We start from the raw sequence: 24,674 nt of genomic DNA, 5'->3' as shown, positions 1-24,674 counted from the left end.
CAGGAGGTGCAAGTCTCCTAAATCTCTCAATCAGTCCACTATATGTTTGGTCTGGAGCAGGGGTAGCCGGGGCCGGCATACAATCCTTCATAACTTGAGTCATGGCCCCGAGCGTCCTAACAAATTCCGTAAAAGCCTGTATGTTCCCATTGCTCGAGCTCGAATTGTTGGCACGAGTCCTCGGCATCTTGACAATCAAATACGAACACCTAAACGCTAGTTACTAGCTTATCCAAAAACCCTAAAGACTCCTCTAAGACTCTCTAGGCCAAGAATCCTATCCTGACTGCTCTGATACCATAATATGTCATAGCCCCGCCCCCTACCCCTACCGTACACGTCGGAGGGTGTGGGACCACGACCACATGTAGCGAATGGCACTCAAGTCGGAGTGCGCTCAGCGCTTTGAAAAGATGGAAGTCAAAGCCAACCATGAAATAAAAACCAACTAGCAAAACACGACGCACACGACCCACAAAATATTGGACAATCCATGTCCCAATATTCATAAGCTAAATACAAAATATTACAAAAGAGTCTAAGGCACAAAGGCCCAACATCATTACATAGCTTCAAAACAAAAACAACTATATGGCCAAACTGTCATTTAAAACATACAATCAAAACAAAGCTTCCTCAAGAAGTAAGGGGCTCCAACCATCAGTCACGATCACCAAACCGCCCGTCCTCAACCCGTGGCTATCACTCTACATAGATGAAAGTTAAAAGAATGAGCTATAAAGCCCAATAAGTTGATCAAGGTGTCATGTATTCTTGCCTACACATAGTAGGTCATAACCATACTCAAGATTCATACAAGTCTTACAAACATGGAGTCATATATCACAATTACATTTAACAATGTGTGAAGTAATCAAAAGCCAACTATATCATATAAACTAGCAGTTTATCAAATCTTTCAATCATGAGCATCATAACAGATCAACACAATCAGGCAAGCATATATCAAACTCAAATAATCCTAATATCACCTACTCCCAAAGTAGAAGCCCTATCCATCAGGTCAAACTAATCCCATTGCTTAGGACTTTTTCCATCACTCAAGAGGGAAGACTATGATAAATGGATGACCCATTTCGTAATTCCTTCACAGACACAGTCCCCAACGCACTTTGGGGTTTGGGATAGGCCTTGCAAGACACTACCCCTTTAGGAGTGTTACACCTTTTAGGTGCCAATCACTAAGAATGGGGGAGCGACCACCCAGACATCCATATCCTAACTCCCTTCCTATCATGAGAGTTAGGGAAAGATCGCAGCTGTCGACACATCATTCACACAATAGGTGCCCTGCCCATACAGGCTGCTGCTAGCACAATCATTCACACAGTTTGTGCCCATCCATATATCACATGTCACATAGCATGTCTTAAAATTATGCACACATGTCACAACAGAACATATATCATAACATGCACACATATCATAACAGAGCATGTCTCACTACATGCTTCTATATTATAACAGAGCATATCTCATTATCATGCATTCATATCACAACAAAGCATGTCTTACTACATGCATTCTAGTCATAGCTGATCATGTCTTACTATATGCATTCATATTATAACAGAGCATGCTTTGATTTCATAACAGAATATGCCTCATTGTCATGCATTCATTTCATAACAGAGCATGCATTCATTCCATAACAGAATATGCCTCATTATCATGCCTTCATTTTATAACAGAGCATGCTTTCATGCACACATATCATAATAGAGACAAGTTCATATGAAACAACAATATGTTCGAAACATACTACATATCATCAGGCTCATTAGCTCAAAAGACATCTTTCGAATTATTTTTCTAGTTATTCACAATAAATATAGTCCACCTTTAAAGGTATATCATGAAATTCAGAAATCATTTGGACCTAAGAACACTTTCATAATAATTTAGGCTCATGAAAACACAACTTTTGTGAAGGGGGTAACCCCAAATGTTTGCTTAATGTTTGTCAAACTATTTGGTGTTCTTGATTAAAGTTCTTGTCTTCACAGCAGAATACCCAATGTGATATTCTCATAGAAAAATAGGCATAACTTTCAAACCACATGGAATTTTATCATGATTCCAACACCATTTTCAAAATAGACTCATTTATCTATCATTTAAAAGCGGTTTAGCCTCATTCTGATATATTTTAGTCATTGAAAGGCTCTACATAAAAACATGTTAAATCCTTAGAATTTCATTTCACAAATCTGACATGCTTCAGAAAATGGCTAATAACTTTCAAACTAAAAGAGGTATTGAGGAGAGGTCTTTTTCATTTTAAAATAGACTCAAAGGGATAATTTTTACAAAATTTCATGATCGAAAGAGATATTTACGATACCCAAATGATTTCACAAGCAGAAGTCACAGTTCTGGAAAACAGAGCACAAGATTTCAGTAACATACATCCACACCCATATTCACAATCACATCTATATTCATACTTGAATTTCATACTTTGATAAACTAAGTAAACAAGCATCAATCAAAAGCATGAAAACATTGAAACCAGATCCACTTACGAAACTCCAATGTGCTCCACACAGATTTCACTTCAAATACCCAACTCCAAAGGATGAGTTCAAGCTCAAGGGCTAAAGGCTGGGAAAGGTCTCAAAGCTCAAAGTCTTAAGGAAAGAGGGGAGAACGTGGGTGAGAGACGGCATAGAGAGAGAGAGCAAACCAAATAGATGGGTGAGAAGGGGGTATAAGCAAGCTTGGGTGGTGGCAGCATGTTATTGCCACATGGCATCCAATTGGGCATGCATGAGGAGAGAGAGAAGGTCAAGCATGGGAGACATCATCATGAGATAGAAGTATGAATTTGACAAATGGCACATCAGTGGGCATGCATGAGGAGAGAGAGGGAGCAAGCATGGGAGACATCATCATTATGGGCTAGAGCATGCTTGTGTCACATGGCACACATGCATAAACAGAGAGATCATGCAAACATGAGAGAGAAAAGTTCCCCCTTGGACTACCGTACACCACTCACACCCAACTTGAAATTTCAAGTTAGAAGATGCAATCATCTTTATGTCATATTTTTTTACAGCAAATGACCAATAAGACTCAAGTGGCCTATGATCTTTATAAACTGATTTCATTAATCTTGAATTCTAATGATCCATTACAGAGATTTTAAGTTGAGAAATTTAAAAATAATGTATACATACATGTGTGCCAAGTTCATCAAAGAATGGCCCTGAAACTCTTAATTGCATAATTTAAGATTGTATGGCATTATCTGACAATTGTTTTGCCATTAAGTTACAAATGGTTTGATACTACTTCATTGCCAAGAAAACAAAGAAACAAAACTAACTATCTATATGTCTACTTGATGCTTGATTATAAAGGGTTTACAAATCTCGATCGCCAGATGAGCCGAAGCTCAAATCCAATTAGCTATGAAGCTCGATTCCAATCTGGGTCAAATCTCAATTCCAAATTGGTATGAATCTCAATTAGAAATGCTTAGGAATATCAATTTCAAAGATGTCAGAATCTTCATTTCATAAATGGGGGAATCTCGATTCCATAGTGGTCCATTCCAAATAGGTCGGAAACTCAATTCCATAGAGCTAGGAATCTCGATTCCATCTATGCAGGAATATCAATTCCATTTTGATCAAATCTTGATGCCTATAAAATAGGAATCTCATTTCCCACTATTTCTCTTGTACGGACGTCAATTCTGAAAATAGAAATCTTTTAGCCGTTTGCGATTTCGATTCCTAAAATGATTCAGATTTGGAGTTGTTTCCAACAACTATGCACTTGACCACCTTTAGATAGTGGAGAAGGGAGCACTTGACCACCTTTGGACATTGGAGAAGGGAGGTAGGGAGTGGGGCGGGGGGGGGCAACGAACAATAGACCAAAACACTCCAGGCGACACCTAGGCAGGGGGGTGGGGGACGGACAATAGTCCAAAACACTCCAAGTGACACCTAGGCAATCATGGGATCCTAGCCACCCAACACCTATGCAGACACTCAAATTTATGAGCGGCCTTGGTTGAAGAAGAGAGATAGGGGAATATGATTAATACATCATAAATTTTTAAAAATCCTATAATATGAAGTTCCAAAACATTGTATATTTCTAATAGAGTATAGTAAATTAATAATACAGGCACAATCTGTATTCTGTAATTCATAGACCGTACTCTATGCTCTATAATCCATAGCATTTCATAATCTAAACAATGTTCATGCTCCTCTATTTCTTCTAATACCCACCCCCCCCCCCCCTCGCTATGTGCAGATGATCTAGAGGCCTTAAGAGTGTTGGCTACTCTACCTGATGCCTCTTCATCCTTTCCTTGCTTTTTGTGTTTTACTGACTCAAATATTGCTTAATCTCATACTTGGTAGTTTTAGGAACATTTTTACAAGAGGCAATATCCCCTTTAATACCAACCATGTGTTTCTTGAACCGGTAAATACCCCAATTAATATCCTTTCGATGATAATTACACCTTATACAATTTTTGTAATTCAGATTCAAATTATAACCATACTTCCAACCCATATCACCACTTCTAGAAGAATACCAAGAAGACATTTACATATAACAAGGCTCCTTTTCTTATTTTGTGGTTTTATGAAATTCAAATATTGTCTAACCTCATCCCTAATAGCTTCAGGAACATGTTTACAAGAAGCAACATTCCCTTTGATACCGGCAAGGTGTTTTTTACACTAGTTAATACCCCCATTAGTATCTTTTCTCACAAAAATATTACACTTTTTATCATTTGGATTTGGATTATAACTAACTTCCAATCCAAAACACAACATTTAGAAGAGCCAAAAGAAGACTTATCTAAATGACAATGCTCTTTTGTTTCTTTTTGTGTTTTATTGAACTCAAATATTGATTAATCTCCTCCCTTGTAGCTTCAAGAACAATTTTGCAAGTGGTAACATCCCACCTAATACCTGCAAGGTGGTTTTTAAACCAGTTTATACCCATTAGAATCTTCTTCGCAATAATTATATCTTATAAATTTTTGGGTTATAACCATACTTCCAACCCAGATCAGCACTTCTGGAAGAACTCGAAGAAGACATTCAAATAACACATAAAATCTCAACCATGAGGATTCTTAACTAACCTCTTTGTCCGATCTTCAATATTCAATGTTTGACATGTTTCTCAATCTCAAATGCTTCCTAAAAACTCTCTAATAAACTTTAAAAATCTACAAAATCAAATCCAAACCAAAAGGATGATGATTGGATCTATTTTTCAAATTTTCAAAAATATCTAATTAATCTCATATAAAAGCAAATAAGTGATTTTTTGTTAACAAAAAGGGTTTAAATCACACAAGAACCTAAACCACACCATCCCTTCCCCTCCCCTATTTAAGGGGGACAAGGATGAATATGCCCCCTCCATGAGGGGCAATTTCGCCCTTGGGCAGTTGCAATGCTAGGCGTTCATTATCGTCCTAGCTTGGATCTTTGGGTGGGCACTTAGGGACCCGCTGCCTAGAAGGCCAGCCTAGGCCTGGGCAATGCGCCTAGGCCCCCCTGGCCCACCTAAGTGCTAGGCGGGCGATACCACTTCTTGCAACAATAGGAGGAATCAACGATGGAGGGCTGGGGTTTGCTCAGGAGGGGGGAAGGGACATTGAGGGGTGAAGGGGCAGGGTCCAAAGACTAGGAAGAGTGAGGAAGGTACACGGGGTGTTGTGAGAGAGGCAAGAGGGCCGCATGGTTTGCAAAGAGGGAATCTCCAGGAGAGGCTGAGGAGGTCCAACAACACGTATGAAAGGCGGGGATGGGGATGGGGATGGGGAAGGGTCAGTCAGAGCCTTCTTCTTTCCGCCACGTATGGTACATCCCCACCTAAGATTGTCTACAACTAAATGACGACCAAATTCATCATCCATTCTTAACCTTCTATAAATGCTAGTCATACATCTGGAAACCCAAGGTAAACACTTCAAAAGCTTTCCTTACCAAATACTTACCCTCAATAGCCTTGGAACTTAAGTTTAAATCTAGAATTGCCATTATTCAACCCTAGATCCACCTCATCGTCCGGGCCTGCTAAAGTCCAAAAAACGTATAACTACCCTACTACCATTAAACCAAATCCTAATTATTGCCCTAATTGTACCAAATCATTCCCCAAAAACCTAGCTTAAGTCTTACTCTTTTAGGCCTTCCATCACAGGCTCCTACCCAATATAGGAGGCCTCAAGGCTTCCAAAACCTTGGAGTACAGCCAAATGTCCTTTAGAACTTATAAATCCTAACCCGATTTAAATTCCCGATCATATCCAAACTTTCCCTCTATGCACACCTTGAGTTTTACACTCGGGTAGGACCCAAGCCCTCTTGGCCCTACATCAGGGTTTGAAAGAGACAAGCAAGGCAGGGTCCAAGTTGCCTTTTCAAGTCCAAACGTTCATAATAATGCCACAGCTGCAGCAAATGTGACTACAACGCTGTGGGGGATGAAGGGGACTTTCTCAATGAAGCATGCAAACATTATGAAGGTCATCTATGATATTAGCAATTCTTGATTTATGGACTTCTGGACTTCGCTATAGACTCTTCTGCAGGGAATCATTTTATGCAACAGTTGTATAGTAATATAATGCAATCACTTCTCTAAAAAATCATGTTTTTGATATTTCTTTAATCCCAAATTTTGTACACACATTCTATTCATCCTTATAATCAATCTCATGAAAATAAAATTCAATTTTTATCCTAGATATGGTCAAAATTAGTAGCCTCCAGCAATGAATATCAACCGTCGATTTGGTGAACTTCAAGATCTAGGCCTTAACAAATTCAGAATTACTTCTTCTTTTTTTTGCATTGTGAATCTAATCATTCTAAAATCTATATCTAACCATCTCATTAAAATGGACGGCTTATATTAATTGGGCCAAAAAAACACTTTCTAGGGCATTTTTTCAAAAGTTCCTTTTTTGTGATTGTTCTTTAGAATGAAAAGAGTGTACATTTAAAAATTTGTGTCATGCAAATGTTTCTGACACAGTTTTTGAAGATTGTTGCATTATACTACTATGCAACCGTTGCATGAAGTCATTTCCCCTCCTCTGCTCATTTCGAAATAAAGACAACTCACCTCAGTGGAGCCTTCCCCCAAGGGGGAAAGGTAGGGGCCGCAAAAAAAGAAAAAAGAAAAAAGGCATCTACATTTGGTCTTACCGGCAGCTATAGGTTAAATTGAGTTATGCATTTCTTTGTTTATATCGTAGGTGTGAATCCAACTCTAAGGTCTTGCTCTATTGCTCCAAAGTTAGAGATAGCCATCAGATCGTGATTTTTAAAATCTGGGATATTGATCCTCTAAAATCTGGGATATTGATCCTCTACTTTCTAGGGATCGCTCCTAGCCGTTGAAAAAGGCAACAAGAGGCCAAAAAAATGATTCATTTGAATATTAATTGAGATCATACTATCTCTCTAATGCTTTTGGAGGTAGTAAAGTGTAAAATTGTAAATAAAGCAGTTTAATATGCTTTTGGAGGTTATAAAGTATATAATGGTAAGTACAATAGATTTTATGAATAAAAAATCAGCTCCCTTGTATTGTTATTAGTTATCCCAATGTGCCACATCATAATTACTTTTGATTGTATTTTGTGGGACTATTATTACATAAGCTACACCTCAAAGGAATATTAGAAGGTTACATGTTAGTTAAATAAAAATTAATAAATAAATAATTATTTTTATTATACAATTTTTGTGCCCATTTTACTATAATTTGTTGGATTATTGGATTTTAAATTTTTTGAGTAATTTATGTGCCTATCCTCCAAAAGTTTAAAAAATCCCCTTTTTTACATTCCTAGGTTCATGGACTCAATATGTTTTTTCTTTTCTTCAAAAATGATGAGATTGCCCAAACTTATAGATTTTGAAAATTCTAAGTTTTTTTGGTTCATAAAGCTCTAGAAGAAATCTTTGGATTTTCAAAATGGAAAATTTGAAAAAAAAATTTGTAACTTGATGAATAGAAAAAACTTCAGCTTTTCAAAAAAGGGAAGTTTTTTTTTTTTTTTTTTTGTTTTGGGTGTGCACCAACAAAAAAACTTTTGATTTTGAAAATTTGACGCTAAAAATCCAAAGGTTTTCTTTTTTTTTTTTTTGTTAAAACATGCCAAACAATCAAAAATACTTCAGATGCCGAAAATCCAAAGTTTTTTCTAAGGTTTTATCTATATTGCATTATTAAACCAGAGTTAAGAGGTGGGCACTTGTTGCGAAAATAAGGAGGGACTCTAACTATGTAGAGATTGTAGGACACATTTCCAACTTGAAGAGATTTCTATATTAATCCTGATCTCAATATTGTTTACTAAATTAGAGATAGAGAGAGTATGCATAAAGATAAGAAAGATTTGTATATTAATCCTTTTCTCAACATTGTTTACTAAATTAGAGAGAGAGAGACTACGCATAAGAGAGAGAGATTTCTATATTAATCATTATCTTAACATTGTTTACTAAATTAGAGAGAGGGAGAGTACCCACAAGATAGAGAGATTTCAATATTAATCTTTATCTCAATATTGTTTCTATATCTTAATTTAGAGAGAGAGTATACTGAAGAGAGAGATACACACCTATTTTAAAATAACTAAATGTGAGAGAGAGAAAGCACGTACACTCTAGAATTTGAGAGAGAGTGGTACCTAGTAGTAATCTATAATATAATAAGTATATATAGGAGAAATAAAAATTAACTTAGGAGAAATAAAAATTAACTAGTAGCACAAACAAAAAAAAAAATTTAGGGAGAAAATGATATGCATACCATATCTAAGATGGTTTTCATATCCTCAACTCCATATTCCCTAACCAAACCCTAGCTCACACATTGGCCACGGCTATATACTCATGGATGCACCATAAAATTAGGCTCTCACCCCTCAACCCATGCATGCATCCATAAAACTCCTTAGCATAAGAGAATTGGAGTCCGCATAAGCCTCATCCACCGTGCCAAGCCATCTCATACATGTCCTATGTGTACCCATCATGCTGCACCCCTCTCTTCTTCAACATGCATTCTAATCGTGTTTGTTTTTAATTTCATTAAATTTAACCGAGTTAGATTAATCATATATGTATGTCATAGTTTTTTCTTTAATGTTCTTTGTTTTGGAGAAAAATATATCACCTTCTTTCTACATTTCTCTCCCTATGTATCACCCTCTCTTGTTCATGACATTGTCTCTAGTCCAAGAATACTTTCTTCAAGCTCTCGAGGTACGCCCTTAGACTTAGACAACGTACTTTACATGCGTTTTTATTTGAAGGTTGTAGTTGTGGCTTTGCATCCTTAATTATTTGGAATTTCAACATTTTTATAGATCTCTCATTTCCATCGTATTGATATAATGTGAGGTTTCGTTTGGTCACCATTTATGGTTCTACTCTCACAAGAATTTTTTAGGGAAAATATCTTTTTATTTTTATTTTTTTAACTTTTATATATAATGAAAATCAAGAATTGAAAATATTATTGGTAAATAAAAAATTTCCATTTTTTTTATCTTACAACCCTTTTGACCCATTTGACCATCAATTTTTTATTTTTTTACTCAAACAATATTAAAATGATACCCTATCCAAACTCCATCTCTCTCTCACGTCACGCTCCACCCTAACCCAAACCCCATCAAGGTCCACCCTAACCCAAACCCAAACCCAAACCCAGAGAACCTAATACCATGCAGCTAGATCCAATTTTTGGACCCATGCCGGACCCGGGTCAAGTCCTAATCCCCTGCTGCGCGCGGTAGAGAGAGAGAGGTGTAAACTCTTCTCAGGCGCTCGCTGTACCCTACCATCATCTCATCTCCGTCCCTAACACGAGGAGAGAGAAACTGTGAAGGAAACATGGCATAAATGGTTTGATTTCGCAGAAGAACAGAGGCTAGGTCACCATGGCCATGTAAATAGAAGAGAGAGAGTAGATTTACGTGTAACCGTATGAGGCCTCCATGTGTCAATCCATGAAGCAGGTGTCACTCTTCTCGCAAAGAATCCTTCCCCCATATTTCAAATTCCTCTCTCTTCCCTCTCTCTCTCCATGGATTCTCAGACCATGACAAGCCCCACCTGTCTTTCTCCTCCCCCACAAGAGAGCGACCCCCTCTTGCTCAAACCAGTGGATTGGCTCATCGACCTTCTCTCTATACACCTCAACTTCATTTCCCATTTCTTCTCTGTAATTTCATCCACATTCTATGCCTTCTTATCCATGGTTCTCGAGTTCTTTCACTCGATTGGTGAGGCCAAACACAAGGCTGACGAGACCGCTCACCAGGAGCTCGAAGCCATTTCAAGAGCTCCCTTGGCCGTGGCTGAAGGCGGGGGTCGATTGGCTCCTGGCTTTTGCTGAACTTTTGGGAGTTGGGTTTGTTAATCTTTGGGTTGAAGAACCTGTGGTGGTTAAGAAACCTCCATTTTGATTATACTCAGCCTCACCCTGTTGTTGTTCTCTTTTGATGATTTGGGGAATTTCAAGAGTTTGGTTCGTGGGAAGAGAATTAAACCAGCCGGTCACACCTTTGTGTCTGTGGTTCTAGTAAACTCATCGGCTAGTTTTTCCGGCTATTAGATCAGGCAGAACTAGTATTGGGCGATCCCCTTGGTGAATAGAACTCATCCTTGGATTCGCCAGATTCTGTCAAAGACCTACCATAAAATGCCACGTTCTCGCCGGAAAAAGCCCCATTATTGTTGGGAAAAGCCACATTCTCACCACAAACCGGCCTGGATAGAGGCGGCAATGGCTTGATTAGGAGTCTTCTTCACAATACCCAAGGAAGAGAGATAAAGTCCACATGTTGGTGCTTTGACAGCAAAAAGAAGAGTGAGGACTGAGTTGAGACTTGAGAGTGTAGAGAGAGAAAGAGAAAAGATGATGGGAGATGAGAGAAAGACATTGTGGGTAACAGAAAGGTAGAGTAGGCAAAGGCATGGAAAGGTCAGGAATTAATTGAGAAAGATAGCAAATTGAGATTTCTTTTAGAAGAAACTGGAAAGGTGAGGAAGGGAGAGAGAGCACCGAAAATAGAAGAGAAAGTAGAGAGAGGACGATGAGGAGAGACGACGATGACCAGAAGTATGGTTTTAGAGAAGCTAAGAGAGAGTCTGTAATGATGAGGAGAGAGATAGAGTTTGGATAGAATGTCATTTCAATATTTGTTTGAGTAAAAAATTTTCGGACAAAAGGTAGAGGGGATTGTAAGATGGAAAAGATAAATTTATTTGTAAGTAATACTTTCAATTTTTGAGTTTAATGAGATTTGGAAGTTAGAAATAAAAAAAAACGATATTTTTCCAAATTTTTAACAAGGAGAATTAAATTGGATCTACATTATGTGTTTCTGAGTTTGTAAATAGCTTTTTTTTTTTCAATAGTCGAAATTTGCAACGGTAGGCATTTGAATTCTGCATCCTGCATTTTGAACTATTACGATTCACATCATGGATGAATTTTATTTGTTTAAACTTGCATGCTTTTGTTGCAGCCATATTGTTAACCCACAGATTCAATGAGTTGTTGGGTTTTCTTATTGTAGTTAGAGTCATTCACCTTTTGAATTAATGGGCCATATGCTATAGAAAACGGCTAATTTTTTGTGCTTACTACTGGATTTTAGTTGAGATATGGAAAATTGTTTGAACCCATCATCTACGTATTTTCGACGGGACATATGTGTATAAGGTTAAAGTACTACTTCTCCTCTGACTTTCTCTTGCTATTTTCCATTTTGATCTCTTAAAATTTGAAATAATAGTTTTGTTTTTATTTCATAAGGTATTACCCTCAAGTTTTTTTGATAATCATTACTTTTATTGTTGAATATTTCTAATTCTTTATTTATTTTATTTTACTATATAATGTTTTTATAAATTTATCAAAGAGATCAACCATTTAATATTTTACCAATATATTTCAATTTAATTTCAAAACACATAGGAAAATAAAAATAAACATGAGATGAAATAATTAAAAAAAGGTAAAACGTTAAATAGTTTAAAACTTACGTGATTTTTCCTAAATTTTACTCTTTTTTTATATCAATGTGTAGCATATTTTTTATTAGCTCTCGTTATATTTCATCGTATGCATGTAATCCAACTAGCTAACATAAAAAATTAGAAAACATTAGAATCTCAAGTTCCTAAGTTATGGCAATTTGGCAAAAACACAAATTTGCAAAAAAAGGGTACGAACATAATATTAACATTTTCTAGGGGGTTTTCTTAATAAATTTCTCAAATTTTTAATATATAAGTTTTATTTATTAATTAAATTATTGTATAGAATGCATTTTCAACCAAGGGAGTTTCTAGCATATGACAATCCCTCCCTCTCATTCCCACTCCCACTTCCAACAACCACGAAAAACACTATATTATAAGTTTATAAACACCTCGTCAAATACATGTTGTCCGCTTCTAGTCACACTCCAGATGAATATGAATATCCCTATGGATGTGTTCCAACTGCATTACATCCAAGACAGCTTTCATGCTTATCTTTTCAAATGGATCACCCCTTCTAAATTTCTCAATAATAATAATACATATATAACAACTATTTTCAAGGCTCACAATAATAATTATATAACAACTATTTTCAAGGCTCACAATAATAATTATATAACAATTATTTTCAAGGCTCACAATAATAATTATATAACAACTATTTTCAAGGCTCAGGCAAGTCAAAAAAACTCCCATGTACTGCTTCCGATTGAATGTATTAAGTTGTCGAGTTGTATACTATGTATCGCAAGTGATATATACTTTATGCTCTCTTCATTTATATGATATCGAAATTTCATCATTGACAATTAATCCTTGTACATACATTAACCATTATAATATAAATTGTATGTGTTTGAGGAAAAAAATACAATGAAACCGTGATTTTTACAACCATTTTTCTCATGGATCCCTAGTGTTCTCTATTTTACATATCATTCAACTAAGACCAGTCAAACCATGTGGAATGTGTCTTTTTTTGTCTCTTATTCTAGATAATTACTTTCATTCTTACATTATTACAACCAGTTTAACCATATTAAGAGTGGGCTCTAGGCACCTGCCTTAACTGCCTAGGCCTATATTAGGCATGAACATTGAGTTCGATTCCTCTACTTTTGAGAAATGACAAGGTTTGTTAGCCCGAGAAAAGTTGTTGATTCACTTGTGAGACAAGGTATGTGCTGGATTTGTTTCTGATGCATTTATGGAAATGACAACGGAGAGTGGTGAGGTTTTCTCATGGATAGTGTGCCTTCATCTTCTTGCAATAACAAATTATTTCATGGTGGTTTTGTCCTTCACACTCTTGATATCATCCTCAGCAGACCAATAGAAGGTTGTCCAAGTTGACATGGTACCGTAAATGGTTATCACTATTTGATTTATAAGATATTACACCTCATAGAGGGATTTAGATGACCAAATGGAGGAAAAGAAAATCAGATACTCCATAAGGAAGCACACAAGCAAGACCATGGGGGATAATAGGTCGCAAGCTCCTCCATAAAGTTGTACGCTTGGTACGGCACTCGTCTCTTGTAGATTACTCGTGATGATTTTGCTATGGCATGCTTGACGTGGTAAAGTTCAGCATTACCTTAGGATTAGGATTTTGTTGCTCTACTTGATTCCAATAGTTTTCTTAGTCACTGGCAGGTTGTAACAATGTAAGAACGGAAGTAATTATTACTTAAAATCCGAAGAGACACATACCATATGGTTAGACAGGTCCCAGTTGGATGAGATAGGTAAATTAGATAACACTAGAGCTTCATGAGAAAAAAAGTTGTAAAAATCACAGTTTTATTGCATTTCTTTCCTCAAACACATGCAATTTGTATTATAGTGGTTGATGTATGTACAAGGATCAAGTGTCAATAATGAAATTCCGTCATCATATGAATGAAGAGAGCATAAAATAGATGACTTGCGATACATAGTATATAACTCAACAACATTGTACATTCAATTAGAAGCAATACATGGTATTTTTTTTTTCCTTGCCTGATCCTTGAAAATGGTTGTTATATAATTATTATTGAGAAATTCCGTCATCATGTGAATGAAAAGAGCATAAAGTAGACATGACTTGCGATACATAGTATACAACTCAACAATATTGTACATTCAATCGGAAGCAATACTTGCTTGATCCTTGAAAATGGTTGTTATATAATTATTATTTTTTTAAAAAAAGAAAATAAGACCGACACTTGGTCATTACATAAGGAAAATTGATCTATTTTGATTTTTATTATTTTGAGTAGTTGGTTTCCTTTTGTTAGACTCTTAAACCTCCTTAGGATAGATAGATCAAATATCTTCATTTTAATGAGTTGAAGTGCTGGGCATTTCTTGTTCACATCCCACCCAAGTTAGAGGTTTGGAGCTTCAAAATTATATAAATCAATGTAAGGCCCTAGGTCAAATGTGCAGAGAATGAAATAAAAATTATACAATTGGAGATGCTGTCTATTATTGGCGTTGTTTCCAATGGAGAGTTTGTCCATTATTGGTGTTGTTTCCAATACGAGGCATTGATTCCTCTATTTCATGTTGTTGAACGCCACGATTCCTTACCTTGTTAAGTGCTCCCTCCCTCCCATGACACTTTTAACATATTTAGCTCTCTTAGCCACCTGACGTGAACTAAACTCTAAATCACCACCCCTGCAACCTTCCTCTGTTACAACTGGCCTATAAATTTCCTACAAGGTTTTTTTCCTCGCCAACCAACTACTCCACTTTAAACCCTACTTTCCCTTTTTTCTTTTCTTATTGTTTTTTTTTTTTTTTGAGTGATGAAGCTGACTGTAATCCATCCTAAACCTTCATGGTACTGTTGAAAAAGCAGATTTGGCATCTGGACTAGTACTAGTTACCTAGGTAGCCCAAACATAGAGGACAGGGGTTGGGGGCCTCAAGGATGTTGGTGGGGGTATTGGGATGGATACCAACAACCCACCCCACCCCCACAGCCCCCACCCTCCGCCAAAAAATAAATCTGAAAAATCATCTCGTGACAACTTTTTTTAAGGTGTTTTGTGTGTTGTACTACTTCAAAATCATACATAAATCAGTCTGAAACTTAAAATTGAATGAGAGTTGCCCAAAATTCACACAAAACCAAAACTACAACCAATATTAAACAATTTATCAAACCCTAAACTAAAATTTGGTACGAATCAATGAGCTTTGCAAGCCGAAAGACCTTGTTTGCCACTTGTTTAAATCTAACAAATAATCAGATTGTATAATTTTGGGTCATTTTCCTGGTCTGAGAATTTCAGAGTATTTGTTTCATCATATATTGCCTTGAGTAAGTTCATAATCATCCCATCCAAAGCCTTATTCCCTAAACACCCAACCCTACTTCATTCTTCATCAAAAAATCTCTCACCAAAGCTTCCTAATCATCTGCTTCTCTCTGTACTGATAAAATCCATCGGGCCTTAAAAGTAAACAGTTTAAAAAAAAATCCATCGAGCCTTTCTTCCCAAAAAGTCTTCTTTGTGCGCCAATTCCATCCAAACTCTATTTCCCTAGCTTCTTCCCTCTACACTTAGGCATCCTTTTACTTCTTCCTCCCTTCTAAATTTCAATTCGCTTGCCACCAACCCGAACTTAATTGCCACATCAAACCCAGACTACTCAAGCCCACCAGATAATGTTTAGACTTGTGTAGGAGCCACTAAATTTACACCGAACCATGAAAACTCAACTTCCAATAAAAGTCTAACATGACTTTCAATGGAACTCGTATGAGTTTATTTGAACTTCAAAATGAGTCCCATTCACCTATCACTTCCTGAATGCTCAGTCAAGTAATAACCTTCAAGTGAAACATAGAAGTCAAAGATACTGTGATATGCAAGTATTTTCAGAGGTGGTGCACCCAAGAAAAGTACCAAACTTATGCCCTTGACGTTATTAGAGAAACTAATATACTTTGTAAACACATACGGATTTCCTTATGCAACAAAAGTCAAATATTCTTTTTTGATGTTTAACATAGCAAAAAATCAAGTATTTTCTAAGAATTCTTTTTTGATGTTTAACATAGCAAAAAGTCAAGTATTTTCTAAGAAAAGAGAAAAACAAGTTGACAACCGAGGTCAAAATCGATGTTTGATAGGCAAACTAATCTACATCATCACACCTCCTGACATTGACTTTTGGATACAGTTTTATAAATGATCCTAGAAAAAACACATCTCGATGATATGCATCATATGCTCAGTTATAACAATGTCGATCAGGACAGATGCCCACAAGAAAGAAATCCACCATGGGAGAGAACATAGTTGTAAGGTCAATTCAAAGAATTAGGCAATGGATTTGACAGCAAGAACTTATCTGGCTAAAATGCCATCCAAGACAAAGGAATTGAACGCAAGGAACCAATGACATTACATGGTGAGAATCACCTGACTATTGATATTGCAACCAATTCTACATTTCATGAGAGATCACAGCACATCCTGGTGAACTGGTTCACGAAGAAATTGCCTTGGGGCTCATTTCAACACCCATTGTAACAAGTAAATGGTCAAATTGCTGATCTCTTGAGCAGAGGTTTAGCGAAAGAGGAATCAGTTTTAAATTTTAATCCATGCTCCTATGACGCCTGACTTTATTTTATGAAAGTTGACAATCCTAAGTAATCAGAAATACTTTTATTGTCCAAGTTGATTAAAACATACCACCAATCGCAATCCGTACCTCAGTCACAGAGTGAGACACCATAAATACTTCTCTATCACTGTCCAAACTTGACAATCAATTATGGGAAAATGGTGGATGTGCACCAAGAAGCATAGCTACAAATACACTCCCTAGTGAGCACAGTAGATCGATAAATGGCGGATGCTCGCTAGGCAGCATAGCAACAAATACACTGCCTAGTGAGCACAGTAGTTTCCCTTTGAAAACAAATATCCATCCTTAAATATTATGGAAAATTAACTGGCCAAACTAGCCCCAGTATCCATGCAAACCCAAAACCAAGCAAAACACAGCTTACAGACGATAAGTAAAAGAAAAAACAAATTTATTTCTATAGAACAAAAGCAATTTTCTAGAGAAATACACATTTCACAAGGAATACAAATGGCAAAAAGAATCATGCACGCATGCACATGAGTCCAGATGATACACTCAAATTAGGATTTCCAGATTAAATTGTTGGATGAAAAGCTATTCTTAGTTCAAATACATGGTTTCAACTTTTAATCAACAAAATATGTTGGTTATATCTTTTGGGTATTTTAGAAACACGAAAATTTCTTGGATTATCAGAAATATCATTGCATATGCAAGTGAAATTACAAGATTTCCGTCATTTTACAAGGCCTGTCATGAATGTTGGAATGGAAATCCTGGTGAGCCAAAACTTGCCTTAAAGAGAGTTAAAAAGGAAAAAAGACAAATCTGTAGGCACTTTAGTACAATTCAATTTACGAATCAAATTATTAGGAAATAGGAAGAAATGGGTACCAATCCCTGGAAAGTACACACAATTGCATGATTAACCGAAGATTATACTTTCTTGGTAAGTGACATAGCATAAGATGCAGTTCAGTTCCTCACAAAATAGATATCGACATATGGTGCTCTAGATGTGGTAGCTGTGAGACATAGCTGGTAGTTTGCACATGGGACTTATTCAGCCATGTCAGTAAAACCCACAGAGGAGAAAAATATTAATCCTTTTTTAAATTAAAAAGTTCTTGTAGCCGCTAGAAGGTTGTAATAATGTAAAAATGGAAGTAATTATTATCTAAAATCAGAAGAGACACATGCCATATGGTTAGACTGGTCTCAGTTGGATGAGATAGGTAAAATAGAGAACACTATGGATTCATGAGAAAAATGGTAGTAAAAATCACGGTTTCATTGCATTTTTTTCCTCGAACACATGCAATTTATATTATAGTGGTTGATGTATGTACAAGGATCAAGTATCAATGATGAAATTCCGTAATCATACGAACGAAGAGAGCATAAAGTAGACATGACCTGGGATACAGAGTATATAACTCAGCAACGTAGTACATTCAATTGGAAGTAGTACATGGGATTTTTTTTGACTTGCCTAAGCCTTGAAAATGGTTATTATATAGTTATTATTGAGAAATTTAGAATGCAGTGGTTCATTTGAGAAGATAAGTATGAAAGTTGTCTTGGATGTAGTGCAGTTGGAACACATCCATAGGGACATTCATATTCATCTAGAACATGATACTATGTATTTGACGAGGTGACTATAAACTTTTAATAGAGTGTTCTTCATGGTTGTTGGAAGTGGGAGTGGCAATGGGAGGGAGGGAGGGATTGTCACATGGTAGAAGCTCCATAGGTTGGAAGTGCATTCCATACAATAATTTAATTAATAAATAAAACTTATATATTAAAATTTTGAGAAATTTACAGAAATATCCCTTTAACTTACCATTATCAAGAAAACCCCCTAGAAAACTTACCAGTACTTTTGCCAAATGCCCCACAACTACAATTGTCCCCTCAACTAAACACTAAATTTATCATATATAATGCAAAATCATAAATTCATAAAACACCAAACCCCCAACCTCCCAATCCCCCCACCCCTCCCTTCAATCTTTTTTGTAACCTTTTCCGTTTTCTTGAACAATGTATTCAAGAGCAACACAACGGCCACCACAACTTGGTTCCTTAAAAAAAAAAAAAAATTCTTAAAAATAAAAAAATATGGTTCTAGTTCATCTCTTTTTCCATACAAAATTGAATCTATGAACAGAAGACTCTAGACATGGACCTTCTATTAGAAGAATGCCATTGTCAACTCAATTTGGGAGACTCCCATCTTTCGCAAGAGAATCAGCTTCTTCATTGGACTCAGGCAATATGTGATGAAACGTGGTTTCCAACCTCCTAGCCCATGCCCATATTTCTTCAAAACCATTATGAAGACACCAAGGACAGGTCCTTGGTCCACTTCCCCAAGCCATAACACTGGCAGACTCCCTCTATAACAACAACATTGTACAACTTCTGGTCAATGTTTCTAAGCCCACTGAATAAAGCCCAAGCCTTGGCTTCATTCAAGTCACACTCATGAAAAGGCCCCGAGAAAGTAATCAACACTTTGCCTAAGTGATTCCTCAAAATGCCTCCTGCGCTTGCAGGTCAAGGACTTCCATGGAGAAGAGGCATGCAATAAGGGGAAACCCGAAAAGAGGGTTAAAATCCAAGATTAGTCCCTTTGTGAGATACCTAGGGATGCCAAGGAGGGACAAATTATTTTTTAAAAAAAATGAAAAATTAAAAATTAATAAGGCCCACAATTGGTCATTAAATAAGGAAATTGAGTCAATTTTGATTTTTATTTTTTTTATTCTTTTGAGTAGTTGGTTTCCTTTTGTTAAACTCTTAAACCTCCTAAGGATAGATAGATCAAATATCTTCATTTTAATGAGTTGAAGTGTTGGGCAATTCCTCCTAGCCCATGCCCATATTCAATGATTCAAAAAGTGGGACTGCCTAGCGCCTAGACGGTCCGGAAGGCTTGGGCGCATCACCCAGGCCTAGACGGCTGACCCTGGGCGGCAGACTAGGCGGTACAGTACCCACCTAGGCGGGCGTCCAAGGGAGAAAATTTTTTTGTTTTTTTTAAGTTGTATTGATTTTTTTTGAAATATAAAGGGTTTGAAGGATGGGTTTTAGGTTCATTTCAAACCTAAACCCACAAGAACCCATTTTAGAGAGAAAGAAACCTCAAGAAAACTAAATTTTGTGACTTTCATTGGATCGAAGTGCTTCTCAAAGTTACAAAAAACGAACCCAAACATCACCCAAGTAGATTTGATTTAGTTTTGGAGATTTATAATCCTATTAGAGGGTGTTTTTTATTATTTTAGCAACAAAAAACATCTCAGAGGTGGTAGTTTAGAGTTCGAGCAATCAAAATAAGTGCAAAAATTTATTTTTTAGATTGCTTGTTTTATTTTGAGATGTCTTCTTCAGGATCTAATCAAAGTGGAGATCCGGGTTGGAAATATGGATATAACCCGAATGCAAATGACAAAATTGTATTAGATGAAATTTTGGTGAAAAAGATACGAAAGGGGGAATAAACCGGTTTAAGAAGCATATTGCCGGTAGTAAAGGGGATTTTGCCCCTTGTAAAAATGCTCCTGAAGTTATCAAAGAAGAGATTAAGCAATATATGAGTTTTGTAAAACAAAAACGGGAACAAAATCCTTGTCATTTGAATAGATCTATTTCTGCTACTTCTTGAAGAAGTGATCCGGGTTGGAAGTATGGTTATAACCCAAAACCAAATGATAAAAATTATATAAAGTGTAATTTTTGTGAAAAAGATACCGATGGGGGTATTAACCAATTCAAGAAACACCTTGCTGGCATTAAAGGGAATGTTGCTTCTTGTAAAAAGGTTCCTGAAGCTATTCAGGATGAGATTAGACAACTTCTGAATTTAAAAGAACCAGAAAATGATGAAAATGAGCCTTGTTCTACAGAAATATCTTCTCTAGGTTCTTCTAGAAGTGATGATCCAGGTTGGAAGTATAGTTATAACCCGAATCCGAATGACAAAAATCGTATTAAATATAATTATTGTGAAAAAGATACTAATGGGGGCATTTACCGGTTTAAAAAACACCTTGCCGGTATTAAGGGGGATGTTGCCCCATGTAAAAATGTTCTTGAGGCTACCAGGGAGGAAATTATATAATATTTGAGTTCAGGGAAGCACAAAAAGATAGAAAAGGGTAGAGTAGCCAAGACTCCTAGGGCCTCATCTACACATACTAGTAAGAGGGAGGTAAAAGAAGAGGAGGAAGAGGCAGATTCAGAAGAAACAGATGAGAACGAGTCTTATATTGAAGAGGGAGGTGACTCTGATGATGATGGCCTCGATTTTGATGCATATGATGAAGCTGACCCTATTCCTTCTGATGATGATGATGATGATGACGACTGAAGACTCTTGGTGTTGAGTGTTGACTATTAACTATTGTGTTGAGTGTCGACTATTGACTGTTGTGTTGAGTGTTGACTATTGTGTCTGTATATTTTCTGAATTTTTGCATATTTTCTTTTTCTTATTTTTAGTTTCTACTTTCTAGTTTCTAGTTCTACAATCTAACTTTTGTGTGTGGAGTCTACAGCGTATCAGACTATCAGTGTATGCTTGTATGGTTTTACTGTTTTAGTATTGTATGAAAAATATGAATTATGGTCTAATGGATTATCAAACTACTGCGATTATGGTCTTAGATTTTTTATTTTTTTTTTTTATTTTTTTATTTTTTTTTTTTTCAACTGGGCCACCCAGGTTCTGGGCGCCCACCTAGGCGCTAGGCGGCCTGAACCCCCATGGCCACTTGGGGACCGCCTAACGCTTTTTGAAACACTGCCCATATTTCTTCAAAACCATTATGAAGACGCCAAGGACAGGTCCCTGTCAACTTCCCCAAGCCATAACATTGGCAGACGCCCTCTATAGCACAACATCGTCCAACTTTTAGTCGATGTTTCTAAGCCCACTGAATAAAACCCAAGCCGGGCTTCATTCAAGTCACACTCATGAAAAGGCCCTGGGAAGGTAATCAACACTTTGCTTAAGTGATCCCTCAAAATGCCTCCCACGCTTGCAGGATGAGGACTTCCATGGAGAAGAGGCATGCAATAAGGGGCAACCCGAAAAGAGAGTTGAAATCCAAGATTCATCCCTTCGTGAGATACCTAGGTTTGCCAAAGTGGAACAAATTATTTAAAAAAAAAAAAAAAGGAAAAATTAATAAGGCCCACAGTTGGTCATTAAATAAGGAAAATTGAGTCTATTTTGATTTTTTTTTTTTTTTTTTTTTGAGTAGTTGGTTTCCTTTTGTTAGACTCTTAAACCTCCTTAGGATAGATAGATCAAATATCTTCATTTGAATGAGTTAAAGTGTTGGGCAATTCTTGTTGACATCCCACCCAAAGTTAGAGTTTTGGAGCTTCAAAATTATATAAATCAATGTAAAGGCCCCAGGCCATCATCACACCTGACATTGACTTTTGGATACAATTTTATAGATGATCCTAGAAAAAACACATATCCGATGTTATACATCATATGCTAAGTTTCAAGGCAATCTAGATATAACAATGTCGATCAGGGCAGATGCCCACAAGAAAGAAATCCACTATGGGAGGGAACATAGTTGTAAGGTCAATTCAGAGCATTAGGCTATGGATTTGGCAGCATGAACTTATTTGTCCAAGACGAAGGAATTGAGCGCAAGGAACCAGTGACACTAACCTAACTATTGATCTCGCAACCAATTCTACATTTCATGAGAGATTAAAGCACATCTTGGTAAACCGGTTCAGGAAGAAATTGTCCTGGGCTCATTTCAACACCCATTGTAACACGTAAGGATCAAATTGCTGATCTCTTGAGCAGAGCTTTAGCAAAAGAGGAATCCGTTTTAAATTTTAATCCATGCTCCTATGACGTCTGACTTTATTTTATGACAGTTGACAATCCAAAGTAATCAGAAATACATTATGTCCAAGTTGATTAAAAGATACCACCAATCGCAATCCGTACCTCAGTCACAAAGTGAGACACCATAAATACATTCTTTATACACCGTCCAAACTTGACAATCAATTATGGAAAAATGGTGGATACTCACCAAGAAGCATAGCTACAAATACACTCCCTAGTGAGCAAAGTAGATGGAAAAATGGTGAATGCTCAATAAGAAGCACAGCTACAAATACACTGCCTAGTGAGCACAGTAGTTTCCCTTTGAAAACAAATATCCATCCTTAAATATTATGGAAATTTAACTGGCCAAACTAGCTCCGGTATCCAAGCAAGATGTTGTACGAATCTATCATTCTAGGGCATAGATGAGAGAAAGAGAGAGAGAGAGAGAGCTCAAATTATTTGTTTCTCAAAAAGAAAGAGAGAGAGAGAGAGACAGAGAGAGAAAGAGAGAGAGAGAGACAGAGAGAGAGAGAGAGAGAAAGAGAGAGAGATGGCTCATATCTGCTTCAAACACTCAATAACCAATAAACCAATAAAAAGGAAAGGAAAAATCATACACTCCATGAGTATAATTTAGAGAGTGTGTAGTGGTGTGTGTGTCTGTGTGTGTGAGAAGAGAGAGAGAGTGGGATTATCTCTGCTTAAAGTTTCAATATGGAAGAATCTAGACTGACTCTGATAAAAGCAAGGCAAAATCAATCACTCTGTGAGTATTAATTTAGAGAGTGTATCACTGCAGATAAAAAGGGAGCAAGAGAGGGCTTATCTCTGCTTTACAGGTACAAAATTCAAGAATCAAAAGTGTTTATCCCCGATAAGCACCAAGACAATATTATTCACTCAATTAATATAATTTATAGAGAGAGAAAAAGCTTACTTTTGCCTGGAATATTTGAGATAAACCATGAAAGCAGCAGCAGCAATTGTGCCCGTTGATGCAGCAGCAGCAGCTAGCCATGGGAACTTTATCCCCTTTTCCTTCAAATCCGCTCTGCTCTTTTCCAACTCCAGTGCCCTTTTCTCCACTTCAATTCTCTCTTCTTCCATGTTAAATAACTTCTCTTCCAACTCCGTCTCTCTAGCTTTTGAAGCCATAAGCAAATCATTCAGCCTCTTCTGCTCCTCTGTCCACCCCTTCTCAGCCTCAGCACCATTGCTCCTCTTCTCCTCCAACTGCTTGAGCAACCTCACAACCTCTCCCTCCTTCTCACTCTTCTCTCTCTTCAGGTCTCCAACAATGCCTTTAAACTTCAGAAGCTCTTCTCTCTCTTTGCCATATTGCTCCATCAATGAATCATTTTCCTTCTCCAAGTTCCTAATCTGAGCATCCTTCTCTTGGCTACTCTGATGAAGCTGCTGGTATGCATCCTTTGCCTCCTTCAACTCTGCAACTATATCATCTCTTTCAGCCATGACTTGTATGAGATCATGTTGTAACCTAGAGACCTCGATCTCAAGCTCCGATGCCCTAGCAGTGATGATATGAAGAGCCCTATTGCTTTCCTCTTCGACGAGCTTTGAAGCCTCAGAAGATCTATCCATCTCTCTATGTAGTTCCTCCAATCTCGCCTTCGCTGCTTCCTCGGCATCTCGGACGTTCTCAATCGGCTTCTTCTGGCCTCTGTTCTCGGATTCGAGCGTTTCGATCTTACTGAGCAAATCAGAGACCTGTTCTTTGAGCCTTTTCGTGGATTCACCGTTTTCCACTGGCTTTGCTGCTACTTCATCTTCCTCGTATGCTTGTTGATCTTTTTCTGAAACTGTTCCATTAACCTGAACCTCGTCCGCCATGTCACCCTAACAGAGCAACAATGGATGATGGATATTCGCCGCTCTGTTCTTTCTTTAAAAGTTTGGAACGTTTCTGAGGAGAGAGAAAAATGGGAAAGCAAAGTAAAAGAAGAAGCCTTTTAAGGCGAAAAACCCTCTAATTGATCATATAAAGTTATAAACCAGCGTTTTAAAAAACGCCGCGTCGAACCGGACGAGTCCGGTTCGAATCGGAAATCGTAAAAAAGGGATTGGATTGGTGA

General features: G+C 37.0%; 1 protein-coding gene across 2 annotated transcripts; it reads right to left on the bottom strand.

The window, feature by feature from the left end:
• Window positions 1–482: 482 nt before the first annotated feature.
• LOC18422585 (peroxisomal and mitochondrial division factor 2) lies at window positions 483–24,456 on the bottom strand. Of its 2 annotated transcripts, none has more exons than XM_006827300.4 (2): window positions 23,519–24,456; window positions 483–707 (listed from the first exon to the last, which is right to left on the bottom strand). In XM_006827300.4, the coding sequence occupies exons 1-2, from the start codon at window positions 24,430–24,432 to the stop codon at window positions 689–691; spliced, it is 933 nt and encodes a 310-aa protein (XP_006827363.2). In that variant the 5' UTR covers window positions 24,433–24,456; the 3' UTR covers window positions 483–688. The 2 variants fall into 2 exon arrangements, with proteins under 2 accessions (XP_006827363.2, XP_020524117.1); XM_020668458.2 differs by lacking the exon at window positions 483–707 and adding an exon at window positions 15,167–15,930.
• Between the last annotated feature and the right edge of the window lie 218 nt (window positions 24,457–24,674).

The sequence above is a fragment of the Amborella trichopoda genome, chromosome 3, assembly GCF_054954075.1.
Source record: "Amborella trichopoda isolate Santa Cruz 75 chromosome 3, AtrichopodaSantaCruz75HAP2 v2.0, whole genome shotgun sequence".
Lineage (NCBI taxonomy): Eukaryota > Viridiplantae > Streptophyta > Magnoliopsida > Amborellales > Amborellaceae > Amborella > Amborella trichopoda.
This window is presented reverse-complemented; position numbering and strand designations above follow the sequence as displayed.

Coding starts and splice junctions, on each gene's coding strand:
- LOC18422585 (XM_006827300.4), bottom strand. CDS start 24,432: ATGGCGGACGAGGTTCAGGTTAATGGAACAGTTTCAGAAAAAGATCAA.